The following is a 15,591-nucleotide window of genomic DNA, read 5'->3' as shown; positions in this document are numbered from 1 at the left end:
GGTACCTCGAGGTATGTACAAAAACCATTTAAAGTTGTGTCTATGGCCGAATTGTTGATTTCAGTTTTGGATTTGGCCAAATTGAATCAGGACAGTGATCTGAATCAATTAACCAAATCACTGTCCCTGATTTGGGCCATATCCAAATCCAAAGTGAATATGGCTCATTTTGCACACCCCTATTGAGCAGTTCCCTCTTCTCCTGCATTTCCACATTGACTACTGGCATTCACACTTTTTGCTGGCTGCCACACTTGCAGCCTCATGCAGTAATATATTCAATAGTTGATATGCAGATTTGTTTGTTAGAGTTGACAGAGTAGAGTTTAACAGACTTAGGTTACTGACAGACGATCACTTAAAGCAGGGATGGGCAATTATTTGGGCTGGAGGACCACTTAAGGAGTTTTGGTAAGCTATTACGGGCTGCGGGGCGGGGAGGGGGGTTGCTGACCTGGCCTGGCGTGGTAAGGGAGGAATTGATCCTATCTGGCCCTGGGCCCATCTGCCCTGCACCCACTGCTGGGGGTGCCAGGTGGAGCTGATGGGCAGGATCTACATGGAACCTGACCTGGGACCCCCATAGGCAAGGTGCTCTTGGCCAGGAAGATGGGATGGGGCTGCAGGTGGGTTGGGAGTGGTATCCAGGAGTGAGATGGGTGGGTGGGGCCACAATCATGGAGTGGTTACGGTGTGGAGCTGGTGCCTGGGGCAGACCTGCAATCTGCTCCCCACACATCCTTGCAACGGCCACTGGTTCCACAGGCAGGGATGTGCAGATCATGACTCTGCCCTGGGCCTTGGCCCCACACTGTCACCATCCCAAGATCTCAGCCCTACTCCCACCCAGCCACCCTGGATGCCACTCCCTGCCCACCCATGGCCCCATCCCATTCACCCAGCTGAGCGCACCCTGCCTGCAGTGGTCCTGAGCTGGTCTGCATGCAGACCCCACTCGTCCACCTCCTCCATCTGGCACCCCTGGTGGTGAGTGCAGGGTAGATAGGTCGGGGTGCTTGGGCAGTGGGGCTGGGGCGGAGTCCAGTGGCAGTGGCAGAGACACTGGCAATAGCAGCCAGGCAGAGTGAGCCACTGCTGTGAAGCCAAATCTAGCCACCATGACAAGCTGCAAGTGCCATGGCCTGGGCTGCCCTCCACACCTGGGCATGGCAGTAAGGGACCTCCCACAGGCTGGATAGAACCTCTTGATAAGCCAGATAAATTGCTCAACCCTGACTTAAAGGCATGATGGGATCTGATCTGCAATCCCAATAATCATGCCTCCTGCCATGCTAAATGTGCATGGCAGGATGTGCCATTCTGGGATCAGGGATTAGATCCCAATTGCACTTTACCTTCCAGTGCAGTGGGAGCCTGGAACTATGAGGCAAAGCTCTGCTGCATGAGTAAATTGAAAGCCAGGAGTCCACAATCAGCAGGGGCCAGGAACCAAACCAGGGTCTGGAACCAGCCCCAGTCTGATCCTCATGTCCAACCAGCAATCACTTCACTGTCAAAGCACCAGCTAGGGAGGAACACACAGTTTTCACAAATCCCTGGGCAGCCCACTCCCAGAGGCCCAATGCATGGGGTTAGTAAAAACTATGTGCTACACAGCTTGGCAGCACATGTGATTTTTACAGGTTCCAGAATATGGGAACATTGAGATCAGGGACAGGCTTCTTGTTTCCAGGGTCCCCAGGCACCTGGGGACCCTGAATTTCTCAGGATGTCAGAAATTCATGTGTGCAGCACAGGTGCACACACAGTGTTTAAAGGTCTGGGGTGCACTATGTACGACACTGGGGAGACATTCCCCAATATTGGGCTTGCTGCACCCTCATCTTCCTTGGGCAGTTAGGCAGGGATCTGGGTTCCAGTGACTGGTTCTACCTCCACCTCCTCTGGGTAGGGAACAGCTTTGTCTCAGACCCTGGGGATGCCCCACACAGTTGCTGAGCACTGGGATCGGTTATGGGCCATCCTCAATGGGCCACATGTTCAGTTTAAGGTGCAATGCAAATGAGTCACAAAGTTTTTCTACATAATATGTGAAATATTTTGTAGCTCATTTATTGTGTCTTAAATTGACCTGAACACGTGGGCAGGTTACTATTGAAGGTACAATTAACCTGCTAATCACATTTTCAATGTAGCACGTGTTGGGGGCCTTAGATGTACATGATTTTCCTCCAAAAATATGTACCCATTTCCACCAAAATTAGCTATTTTTTTTATAGACCCTTACCAGATTTAAAAGCTCTGAATAAATGCACTTTAATTTATGCATTGTTCAGTTCATAACTAATTAGGAAAGTCTGTTTCATTAACCAGCCCATAAACATCTCCTGCAATACTACCAACCCTTACCATTCAGCCTATTACTGAGCATCTGAGATGAACCTTTCAGCCTATTACTAGGCATTTGAGATGAATAAAGAGCCCTGTTACACGTTACACTGTGAGCCACATAAATATAGATCAGTATTGGTGCTAGCTCAAGTTTGGAGCAGTCACATTTCAGGCCAGCAGGGGCATGGAGGACAGAAAAGTAAAAATTCACCCCTTCCCATTCTGGGCTTCCTCCCTGCCCTTTGGGGATCCCCCCTGCTGCCTCCCCCTCACCTACTTGTAGTGACCTGTCTGTCTGTCCCAGGGGAGTAGACAGGGAAGAGTTAATCTGCCTGCCCAGCTGCTGCTGTTGGGCAGCTGAACCCTTCCCTGCCTGTTACCTGCAAACAGACAGTGTGGGCAGCTACAAATCGACAGTGCCGGGCAGAGGCAGTGAGCAGGGAGTGGGGGGAGGGGCGCAGGGACGGGACAGTAGGCTTGATCTGGGTGAGCAGGGGAGGGGGGCAGGCGGCGTGTTTACACTGAACTGTAGCCTACTGTGGCTATACTAAAGTAGAGGTAACATGAGCTGAGTTGCACAGATCAGAGATAATCCTGCTCTGGAGTGGCATAATGAATGTTTAAAACCAAGAGGAGGTTGGATAGATCTGGCTGGGGTACTATGATCCCAGCACTCGTTCCTGCCCAGGGCAGGGGGTTGGATTTGATGATCTGTTCAGGTCCCTTCCAACCCTAGAAACTATTAAACTAGTTTCAGGTGCTGATGTGTGCATAATCCAGGTGCTAATCGAACTCCATTAGTTTCAGTTCAATGATAAAATTCCTAAACCTTCATATTTATAGCCCAGTAACCTTGCTGAATCCTGCCTTATCTCTCCAGCTATTGCTCCATATTTGTCATCAATCTGCACAGTTCATCCAGTTTTCTAAGAAAATAAGTTACACTGTCTCCCTTTTGCATGGAACAGCTTCTCTTTTCAGTTTGGAAGAGAACACAAAATGGTGCCTAAGCATCAAAGTTGGGAGAAGAAGCATGGGATTGGGGGGAGGGGGAAGCCAGTTCTATGCAAGATTTACTTTTACTTGTAAATCAGTTGTTTTATTAAATGGAGCATTATAAGAAGAAAAAATTATTAAAAGCAATCAAGCTTGGATAATTTATATCTATGTGAAATTTCAAGTTATAGAAATTGTTAAATCCAAAGTAATAAGGTTCTGAAAGATGGTTTTAAAACTGAATTGTGTTCTAGTCGCAGCGAATAAAGAGTGTAACTACACCGTCATATCTACACCACACACATCTATTTCCTTCAGAACAACAGCTCTCTCCCTATATCTCTGCTTTGTCGGCAGCTCCTTTATTTCCTTTAGTGAAAAAGTTCAAAATGCATTTTTCAGAAGACTTGGTACTATGAGGTCTTGAGGTAGCACAGTGGTGGCAATGCAACTATTTGGTTTATGTGATAAATCAACAATACAACAATCATTACCAGTTGTTGAGGAAAGGTGCGTCTGTAAACACAGCCTGTATGCATGTGCGATCATGGGACTGCATAAAAAGGAGGGTGGGGGCAGGCATCAGGGGGTCAAGTGGCAGTGAGCAGGGATTTGGGTGCAGGGGGAGGCGCGGGGATGGGACAGTGGGCTTGATCTGGGTGACCATGGGAGGGGGGCAGATGGGGTGTTTACACTGAACTGAAGCCTACAGTGGCTATGCTAAGGTAGGGGTAACATGAACTGGGTTGCACAGATCAGAGATAATCTGATCTGAAAGCAGGGAAGGCTGCTTTCCCCACCACTTGCACTACCATAGAGGTGGTAGAGCAGATGAGTTTAAGATGATCCTCAATAGTTAGATTTTATACATGGAAATGATAACAAATTTATCATTTTCTATGTATAGAATCTAATTACTGGAGTCATATTAAATTCAAAGTTATCTTGGCTTTGGGTAAATATGGTACTTTTTACATTATATTCTAATTTTAAGAGTTATTGCATGTTTTTCTTTTCCATATTTCTTAGTTTATTTTCCAGCTTAGACTACCCAGACCTATGTTCTCCCTCGCATTCTCATCTCCTGCATACCACGCACAGAAATAAATGATCACATCCATTCCTCATGTATTAACACTTCTAACACTTCTCAGTGGAATTTATGCTTATCAAGACTAGCAGCATTAAATGAGGTGAGAAAAATAAATGAAGGAAAATGTTTCTCTCACAAGAAAAACAAATGCCACCATGATCACACACACAAAATGATAGGACACCAAGTTGCTGAACTTAGCTTTAAGAGGCAGAGATTATGAATTTATACAACACCATATGGCCATGACTCTTTGAGCCAAGAAACACTAACAAAAACAGGAATGATAATGGATTAATTTCTTTCAGGTGTCACACTGAGGGCTGGTTATGTTGCCTGGTAAATCTAAGCGAAATAAGGTTGGTGTTTGCTGTCAGGCGAGGTGTTGGAAGTCAGTGGACCCCTTCAGAAAAACTCACTCTGTTGGCTGCTTCCATAGAAGAAAGTACGGAGAAGGCAAAGATGTCTGTTCTGACTCAACTGTGTCAGACTGAGTATAATGGTAGGGCTGTGTATGGAATTTTACATTGCTCCTGTGCTGTATCTGACTATTTAGACTGCAACTTGGGTGCTTTGCATATAAGCATTAAATTAACTCATGTGTGCATCCTATTTTCTTTTTATGTTCCTGCAACAGCTGATTCTTTCTTGGGAGCTAACAGCTTTAAATCAGTATCAACCTTTAGATACTAAGACAAACTTTTGTTTCAATGTGTCATTTACAAAGCAGACAAAAAACCTATTAATGATTGATAACTCTATTATTGTACACCTATTTATGTGGGTTCCATGTTATAGATGCCTAACAACTCATTTGCAACAGGACAACAGATACTAGTCATGTCATAAATTTGTTATGGAATATAGCTTCAGAGATTTTTTAATTAAATGAATGGGTCATTATAATTATGCTGGATCACTATACAATTATACCACAAAATACTTTGGGACAGCCAAATATTGTAAATGAAATATTTTTAAAGATCTTTTTGCATCTTTTATTATACACATCACACAAGTATTCTCTTACCCATGCACCTCAAATATTAATTATGCATATGGCACGACCATTTATAAACTTCTTACTTGTTAGCCACCAAACGCATCACTGTCCAGTCTTTTGGAAACATCTCCGGTCGTATCAGAATTCGAAATACAGTAAAAATCTGCAGCAGGAAATCCTAGGGGAAGAAGAAACGACAAACTAACTCCTTGCTTCTTTGAAAAAAAGGAAAAGAAGTGAGCTCTAGAAATATTTAACAATGAGAAACCCAAATACTAAAAACAGAAGAACCACAAATTTGTTTTGACTTCTTCCCCAGAGTACTTATTTCAGCTGATTTTTTTATTTGCTTCCCAAGAAAACTTCAAGATATGCTTACCACAGTTTTCCTGATAATGGGGGAAATTATTTAATGTGTTATTTGAGCTACAGTGACACACACAAGAGAGAAATGTCAAAAATACTTCTTGTTTCTCTGCATACACTCAAACAAATGCATTTCCAAGAGCACTTTGCAAACCAAAAAACCTCATTTTCTGAGTGCTATTAAGATCTGGATGCCTTCTTGATAATGTCCATTTTTCATTAAAATCAAGCACTCCTCTTAAAAGTGTTAAAGTTACCTATACTATATGCTGAGAAAAAAAGATAGACACACAGTTATAGAATCAATGGCCATTAAAAGTGATAGCTGTGACTGGGACTTTAAGTTCCAATCCTAGCTCTCTATGAATACCCTCTGCCTCATTTCCTCATTTCCTCCATCTGTGTAAAGGTCTGCTTGGAGTATAAAAAAACTGAGTATTTAAGAGCTGAGTATTACAATTTCCAGCATGATTCTACTCATTAAGATAACTGAACTAAAATTAAATAATTTACTTCTTGAAGAGCTGTTTAAATCTCCAGTTGTCTTTCCTGCCTGGGGCAGGGGACCAGACCGGATGATCTGAGGTCCCTTCCAGCCTTGCAATTTATGAATCTTCTCTAGAAAGAAAACTAATAGAGTGAGCCCATTCTCACTCTGTTTATTGTTGTTGGTATTTTTCTTGTAAGTAAAATGAATGCCACATCATGAAAAATGTGAGTTGAGGGATTATAATTAACTGAACAGAATCAATGTAATTATGTGATTTTGAAATGTTACTATTTGAATTTGGCCATCTCAACGGAATATATTTAGTTCCCAGTATGGATTAGATGAAGATACAAGCTGGAGACTTCCCAGTAAGTCGGAATCCACAAACATGTTTTCCAAAAAAAATTATATGTGATGGACACTGTACACTGCTGACATTGGGCACGTCTCCATGAGACGCTATGGTGATGTAGCATCGGCTGGCACGAACAGTGATGTGAACTCTACTGCACAGAAGCATGGGAAAAAACCCACGCAGTGTTGGGACTGAACAGTAACGCCAGTTTAGTACTGAAGCAAGTACTAAATGACAGCGCAGTAACAACTGCTCTGTTTGGCACATGTGTAGACGTGCCCACCATTCCTTGAAACAGCACCACAAATGGGAGAATGCAGCAGCTAAGACTGGCATCCAACTTGCAAGCACCCACCAGAGTGGAAGCAGATTACATTGGCCAGACAACTTGCCAAAATCTTGTAGTGTTTACAGTATGACAGGTATAATCTCTGGCCAAAATACATTCAATTCAGTCTGAACTTTGGGACTAATTTAAACATACAAAAGTCAAAGGAATTCTAGTATTTCAAGTAGTTTTCAAACATGAACAAATTTAGATACCTTAATTAAAACCCGGAGAAGTGGCACCAGCATGAATAATTTTTTTCTAACACAAATAATTTTCATAGAAAAACCCAACAAAATGTTAAAAATGGTTTGACAAGTCAAATGACAAGTTACATTAAACATGCACAGATACAAAAAATCAATTAAAAACCTCAAATGTTGGTGAAGTTAGCGATTTGCCATTATAATGTGAAGGTTGTTATAAAGAAAATAATAATTCAAAGCTAGAGAGTGAGAGAGGGCATTTGCAAGATATGTTTTAAAGACTTCAGACGAGTACATTAATCCAGGAGTTGCTGTTCTTTTTTTAAAATTATTTAATAATTGCATTTTTGGTACATATATTTATCCCACATATCCAATACATTCCTATGGGCAATGAACTTATATGTTTAATCACTGGTTAAGTATTGGTGGTTTTTTTGTCTGTTAATTGGTATAAATTTGCTAGTATCCCTGAATATGCCAGCGCTATTGTTCACCAACGCTAAGGGGTCTAACACTGTAATCATCTTAAAATAAATTCTGTGGTATATATTGTGGTCAGAAGTACGCTACCTGGAGGCTCTGCATGATGGAAATGCTCATTTCTGTTTTGTGGTCTGAATAGTCAAAGTTCTTCATGAGTTTACTAGCAGGTACCACTCACGGTAAATCAGTTTCACAGTCCGTGCTTCCAACTACAATTACTTTGCCATAAACTATTGTGTAGCACTGTGTATGTGCCCTAGTGAACACATCATAATGATTCAGCAACAGACTTTAACATTAAAAAAAATTTAGCTGGCAGTATAAATGTAGCAACACTTCAACGGTTGGAGTACAGTTATAATTAATGCTTCATATGCTTCACATTCTCAAGTGGTATCATGAGAGTAATTTCTTCTTTTTTATGTTTGGGGCAATCACACACTGTCTTTTAATATTCTTACTTGTAATTTACGTAAACTTTACTGTATTTTACACCAATTGTGACACCACTTCACAATGTCATATTTTATGTTTTTCTTCCAGTAGCAATATTTTTTTGTATAAACAAATGGTGAACTGATGTCCTATTGTGCTTCAGTGAAAGGGACAGCCTTTGGAACAGTTATGGTCATTTTTAACATCTTCCACAAATACCTTTTTATGTATTTGACTCCCCTGCCTCCCCAAGTCAAATTGGACTGAGATTCACTCTAGGGGTACAGCACACAACTCAAGGACAGCAGGGTTAAGGGGGCCAACTTTGTACCCTTTCAATTCTGGGTTGCCTCAGTGGCTGGAGAGTCTCCTGTGGTGTAAATTAAAGAACCTGGGGGGACCTATATAACATCACAACAGCTTCCTATGACTGTCACAGTGGCCATAATGCTGTTTTTCACTTGTTGCACATACTATTTGAGTATTGTATGACAAATTGTAATCTAACAGATGTTAAACCAGTTTATCACTCGGTAAAAATGGTGAATCAGCCACAAAAAGTTGATTATTAAAACAACAACTTCTTTGTAGCACTGAACTACCCCACAATAATTTTAATGTGTAGCCAGTTGGCCTGTTACATTTTGTTACATAAGTACTCACATACATACATACAAAACAAACATAAATGTCTGCCAGGAGCCTCATTTGCCCTGCTACACTGGAGTTTGGAATTAGGGTGCATTAGGGTGCCTAACGCCTGCATTAGGGTAAATACTTCATGGCTCTGACTGGGACTTTTAGGATTTCTTATGCCACATAAAGGGGCTGGAATAGGTATAAGGATATCTGTTATAGTCTTAAATTACCATCTTGTCTTTCGCATCTCTCTTGTACGCTCACCCTGTGGTAAACTGATAAAGAAAGCCTAGGAAGACAACCAGCAGGGCCTACTGATAACTACCTGTTATTTTTATTTTTCAATTAAAAGGAAACCGACCAAAAAACATATAGCTGTGCACATAGCTGGGATATGATTATGCATACAGTTTTCCTTATCCACTCTTCTCTGTTTCTCCTTAATTCTTGCAATCCCCACTGTTGCCTCTTGTTTTAAATTAGATTTCAGAGCTCATTGGGGTAATGGTGCTCTGATCCTATGCACTCCTATAGAACAGATATTTTAAAAATATATTCAAATTGAGTTTGTACCTAGCAATGAAACAAAGCCATATGCTTGCTAGTATAAAATTATACTGAAAGATAATCAGAAAAAACACAATCTACATACATCATCTTATATTTTAAAAGGGACACTGATAATACATAAAGCAAGTGAACTGCTTGAAATTCTTGCCCATGAACCACCTACTATTTATCTGTCATTTTGTACATTTTTGTTTTAATAATGTTTTTTTTCTGGTACTGCAGTGTGAAAGACTCAAACAACTTGAGGCCTGACTGAAATGCCACAGGTAATATATGCAAAGAGCTGTCAAATATACAGAAAAAATGACTTGAAGAAATGAAGGAAATCTTTTTGGATTTATTTTACTTATTTTCACTCTTTCACTTTTAAGAATCTGAAGCATCACTTATAACAGTACCAGATAAAAAAATATTTACATACAGATGCTATTTTTAAATGAGTGCTGTTCCTTTACATTAAGCAGGGTTCTATGTAGTGATCAATGACCTATATAGAGACTATATAGTATGCACTGGGGTACTAAAAAACAGCCCTGAAAACCTATAAAAATAATATTTACAAATTCTAGTTGATAATACTAAGGACCATTTTAGTTTCATTTTCACAGTGCTCTCAAGTGGAGATTTTTGTTTTCACAGGTGCTTCTGGAATGAGAAAATGTCACAAATATTGTTCAGTGCACTCATGCGACTGTTTGTATTACAGACATTTATATGGTCACCTTGGGAGTCATCTGCTCAGAAAGCAGAAATGCCTTATAATTCATGTGCCCAATCTTTCAGCCGAGATAGCAAATTAGAAAAAAACCCCTTCATAACAACAGCCTCACTGAGCAGCAAGTGCTCAAATTCAAAGGTTAGCATACATGTGACATGTATAAAATCCTGAAGCATCATGTTTTCCATATACCTTAAGTGACCAAATTGTTCAAGTACCTGGTCATTGTGAATACAGCCAAGGCAACAGTAGAACGAGCCTTTTTGCACCACCAGTGAAGCTTTGATCCCACACGATTAGAGTGACCGGTTCAATCCCCACCAAGTATCAGTTAAAATAACAGGTGCTTTTACTTTTTCAACCAATTAAGTTTTTGGTGCTACTTTTAAAAGAACACTCAAGAAAACAGCATTTATCATGAAAATTCCATATTCAAAATAAAAAAGTAGTGCAAAAGTAAGTAGCATGGCTTAATTTAGATGGCAATCTTTGCCCAAGATACTGGATAAACAAAAATAAATTGTTAATGTATCAAGGAAGAGCTGGGGTCTCCAAGAAGTTGCACTCTCTTTTTACAATACACTAGCCATGAGAAGATGTTACTTTTCTACCAAGAGAATCACTATTCTCCCAGTATAAATGAGTTAGCTCAGTTTCTTTTTGCGGAAACATGCCTCTTCTAGGAGAATCCAGACCTCAACCTGGAAGAGCTGCCTTGTGAGAGAGTTTCTATTAAAACAGTGAACATGAACACTTATACCTTCTTCCTCTCCTGGCTTCTATATTTGTCCAGCTGCTCCTTCCTCCCTGGTCTGAAGGGTTTGTGGTGCTACCTGTTGCTCCCTACCTACTCCCTAGACCAGAGTTCCCAAGCTGAGGAGCAGATGGAAGTCTTTGCCTCGATGCTCTCTGTGCTTGCCCCAGACTGAGATCATCTCAGTCTTGTGAAGATGCAAGGAGCAGAGGAGAGGGGGTAGTTAAAGACTAAATGCCAGTACTGCTTCCTCTCCCAGAATCACTTCTGGTGGTGCCAATGAACATCTGCATGCAACCACTGACTCTTTTCCCCTTTCTTTCAGTCAAAATCCTGTGTTGTACTTGTCAAACTCAAGTGAAACAATAAACAATTTGCAGGCTTAATTCAGACGTAAACATTCACATATTTCTAACCATGGAGATGGAACCAGGAAAGTCCAAGACAGTAGTCACACTCATGAGAGCAGAATGAGTCTGTTGTTGTGGACTTAGGAGCTCACTTCCTGTGACCTACTTGTACTGAGGATTGAGATAATTAACTACAGCTGGTTGCCAGACCTCAACCTAGAAGAGCTGCCTTGTGAGCAAGTTTCTCTTACAACAGCGAACATGAACACATATACCTCCTTCCCCTCCTGGCTTCTATATTTGTCCAGTTGCTCCTTCCTCCCTGGTCTGAAGGGTCTGACAGTATATTTGTCCAGTAATAACAAGTGCCTCCATATAAGAGTGGTGGGGGAATAAAGATGTGTCTTACATCAAACACCTCTTAAGCAATCATCCTCAAAAACATCATGTTCCTTAAGCAAGCAAGTATATAAGCAATAAACAAAAGTCTACTTCACGCAGATTCTCCCTTATCAGGAGAACTAAGAGAACCTTGTTCTTCTTGCAGTCAACTTAGGCATCTAACCAATGGGTCTTAGAGCTTATATTGTGAATATAACTGAGGTGACATCTATTTGCTTGAACTGAAGGCATGAAGGTGGCAACAGTAATACCTAAAGTTGTTATGACCACACTTACTCTCTGGGGAGTGTTTCAAGTACTTGAAAGTATTTCCTGGACAGTATCAGGGATTTACACTGTGGGGGGAAGTTTGTTCTTTTGAACCTGTTACTACTAAAAATATATGTTTCTTAAGCTATCAATCTGCCACTGCAATATACCATATTGATCCGACTGTGGCCGTGGTCCTGCCCATTCTTATAACTAGAAATGTGGTTAGTTTGTTCTGTGGGATAGGGCTGGAGGATAAGAACAGGGTGATAACAGTTCTATAGCTTTCCCTACTCTCTTTCAGAAGGAAACACAATACATACTATCCATTTACAGTATAGAAACACAAAACTACCCTTGACAGCAAGGCTTCCCAAGTAAACATGAATGTAAAACCTACACCATCGAGTTAAAAGGGTATCTAAGGAACAGATTATATTTCAGCTTCAACCCATGTAAATCAATGGTCCCTTATCTGAGGCAGATCTCCTGAACCATGAAGCATAAAAGAAGGGGGAGGGAGGGATTTAAAAGGTACAGAAATGCTGATGTGCTCCTTACCCTTAGCTCATCCTTGGCGTTGAAGCTATCAAGAAGTTGCTGGTAATGTCTGTCTGTCATTTGTCGTAAGAGTGACAAGAGGCAGGAGACAAACTCCCCCTGAGGCAAATCAAGAAAAATCTATTACATTAAACCCAAGATACAGAAAATATAACAATTAAATTTATTACATTGTAAGGCTTTTAAAATATTATGAAACTTAAAGAAAAATAGCGCTATGGATTAGAAATATCGTTTCATAGAATTTCCTTATTAAAACACAGGCCTGTGGATCTGCTTAAAGATGAGTTTGTTTTCCAAATATAATTTCCATGTTCTGCAATTTCCTCCACTTGAATCAGTACAATAACAGCTAAAACAATACAAGCATGATCCGAAAAAGTAATTATAATATGTAGTTTACATAAACAAAATTTATTTCTCTTGCATTTGTTTTTATGCAGATTGATGGTTTAAATAGGATGAATTCTATCCTTTTACTTTCAACTAAGCTTTGAAACAAAACAAACAAAAACATATAGCAGAAATTTGGTAATAACCATTTTGTTTACCTGCAGGGACAGAAAAGATGGGGAATAAGAAGGAGGAATAAGAAGAGCAGTTTGGGATTTTTTTAAATGTTTATTTTATTGGAAAATAATCAAATAATCAAAACTGCAGTGTACTGGCTTTGACAAAACTTTCATCAAAATCGTTTTCTGAGGTCCAGCATAGAACGTCTAGTCAAACCAGGGGGAGGAAGAAGGGAGAGGAAGACAGAGGACAGGATACACATGTGCAGTATACACAGCCACCCAGGAAGAAGCTGATTACCAGGGCACTGCCAGGGTACAGGGTGGGAGAATCGCAAAAGGAGGCCAATGAAACTGGGTCTCCCCTGACCTCAGCTCTTTTGGAGTAAAGTAGTATCGTTCGGGTTTTTTTTTTCCTTGAAAACTCTGAAAGGCTTTGATTCTGTTCCAGTGCAAAACAGGAACATTTTTTTTTTTTTTAAGTCAAGAAAAGGTTTGTAGGATAGGAAATCAATTTTCGGACTACTTCTAGAGCAAGCGGGAATGATAATGTGAGAACAGGAAGAAAGGGAAAAACATATTTCAAACATTTTTCACTCATATGCCACTCATGCTTTGGGTAATTTTAACCTTTCATTAAAAATGTGAATATTTAAATCACCAGAAAAGGAAACACATTTTTACATCAAGTTAATGAACTTGAGATGTCTTTAATGGGATTTTAAAGTGGACAGACTTTTACCTTGCTGTAGCTAGCTTGTAGGGAGTCAGAGCAAGGGTCAGCAATATATAGCTCACAAAGCCATTGCATCTGGCCCAAGCAGCTGGTATCTCAGTGGTATTCAGTGGCAGGAGGTTTCGCCCTCATGATGCTCTACAGTGGGTGAGTGGGCTGGGTAGCAGACAGCTTTGCCCATTCTGGGCAGTGGGGAAAAGTGGCCAGTTCCTAGCAACAGCCAGCCTTGAATCTAAGCTGGGTCACTTCTGCCAACCACAAAAAAAACTTTGTCAGCACTGAGTTAGAAGCTTTGCCTTGACAGGTTACATTGGCATAAAAATTAACCATGCCTCATTCTGCAGCAGGATTTTATACTGAGACAGTGTTCTTGAGTTTGGGTCAGGGTATAAAAACCAGCTTTTTGCATCACTGCTTTTGCAGTGATGTACTAGTACCCTCAGCCAGGAAGTCCCTTGATCTTCAGCCTCTGAATATAATCACCCAGGCTACAGCTGTTCCCTTATAAACAGGAAGCACCTTTAAATGTTCATATTATATCATCAAATTTCCTGACCCCATGTTATTTTTCCTGATCAGGAAGCTTTTTAATATTTGTGATGTTTTTCTATTTTTTGGGCTCCGAACTGAATTTAAATACATCACTGCTTGTAAAAAAATTTTAAAAAATTAAAAAAATAGACATATGAGACTACGGTTCTTTAGTTATAAAAATGTGAAACTATTTTGTTCCTCATCTTGCTAGTTTAGCTAAAATGAGTAATTCTTCCTTTCTCTTATTCTAGTCCCATGATTCTTATGCTTATGGATGCCTAATAACCCTACTTCAGAAATGGCCTCAGCCTTGCTCTCTTGGTAGTTGAGCCATTTTTCTTGGAAGTGGCAGATGTGGGTTCAATCAAATGCCTTTTTTTCCTAAATAAATGATGGCCAAAACTCTCCCTGACTGCAACTGGAGCAAGGTTGTAGGACATTAATCTCTCTCACAAATATTTTGTGAATAAGAAACTAAGCCAACCATTGTTTCAATGTCCTCTTTTAGAATACAGCCCTCTGTATGCATTTTTCTGTGATAACATCTGCTTTGTATTAAAAGTTCACACACTAAAGTTGAAGTAAAACATTTATATTATGTTACTGCATAGTGCTACTCTGCTACAAAATGACCAAACTTTGACTCAAATGACATTATCTATAGCCAAGACTGTTTAAAACGGGATCTCAAAATTGAGTTCCTTGGTCTGAGGCTGTGGAGAGGTGGAAAGCAGGCAGCAGGTACAGCTCTCACTCCAACCCCGGGAGCCAGAGCCAAAGCCACAGCAGTTGCCTGCCTCCCCATGCCTTGTATTCAAATCCAAGAAGAGGGGCTTTTTTGCCATGTTAAATGGGGGGGGGGAACTCATCTTGGATTTGAGTTAATACAACAGATATCAGAACTCACAGCTATTACACATGCTTATGTCAATCATTTTGAATAAGACGTGCCTTTAAAGCCTGAAACCTACCTAAGGCCATTTTGGATTAATTCACAAGTCATTCCTGCACCAAGGTACAAATGAGAGGATCACTCTGTTTGATGCAGTTAGAGTATGCTTAGCAACAGAGGAATACAGCTCCCCTCTCCTCCCCACTACTTGCCAAATCCCCAATAGTTTGGGCCTTCCTCTGGGGCACTGGGTTCTGGCCCTGGGACAACTTATGCCCTCCTCACTAGACTATAGTCAGGCTCACTCTTGCTTCTTTCTTTGCACCCATGATTCTTATATTTGTGATTCCCAGTGACTGCTTCAGCAAGAGAGAAGGGGATGGCAGAAGATGGCTTTAGTCCTATCTAGGTTATAGCTTGAAGTAAGGGCAATTTTCTGTGTAGGGGAGATTCAAACCCCTTCTGGATGAGGAAGGTCTTGAACTGAGATCTCTCTCTTCCTAGCTCACTAGGCTATTGGACAAAAGATGAGCAGGCCACATCCTCCTTTTCCTGCTCCCTCAT

At 40.7% G+C, this 15,591-nt stretch overlaps 1 protein-coding gene across 2 annotated transcripts in view; it reads right to left on the bottom strand.

The window, feature by feature from the left end:
• The window catches only part of DOCK4 (dedicator of cytokinesis 4), a 423,704-nt gene that overhangs the window by 74,873 nt on the left and 333,240 nt on the right, over positions 1–15,591 (bottom strand). For both annotated transcript variants that reach the window (XM_090042292.1, XM_090042293.1), the window contains exons 26-27: positions 12,354–12,452; positions 5,528–5,622 (exon numbers count right to left, since the gene is read on the bottom strand). In XM_090042292.1, the coding sequence (XP_089898418.1) occupies positions 5,528–5,622; positions 12,354–12,452 (194 nt within the window). The remainder of the gene's footprint in view (positions 1–5,527; positions 5,623–12,353; positions 12,453–15,591) is intronic.

This window comes from Crocodylus siamensis, chromosome 4, assembly GCF_052110815.1.
Source record: "Crocodylus siamensis isolate JL-2025a chromosome 4, ASM5211081v1, whole genome shotgun sequence".
NCBI lineage: Eukaryota > Metazoa > Chordata > Crocodylia > Crocodylidae > Crocodylus > Crocodylus siamensis.
The sequence above is the reverse complement of the archived record's forward strand: the minus strand, read 5'-3'. Positions and strand labels throughout refer to the sequence as shown.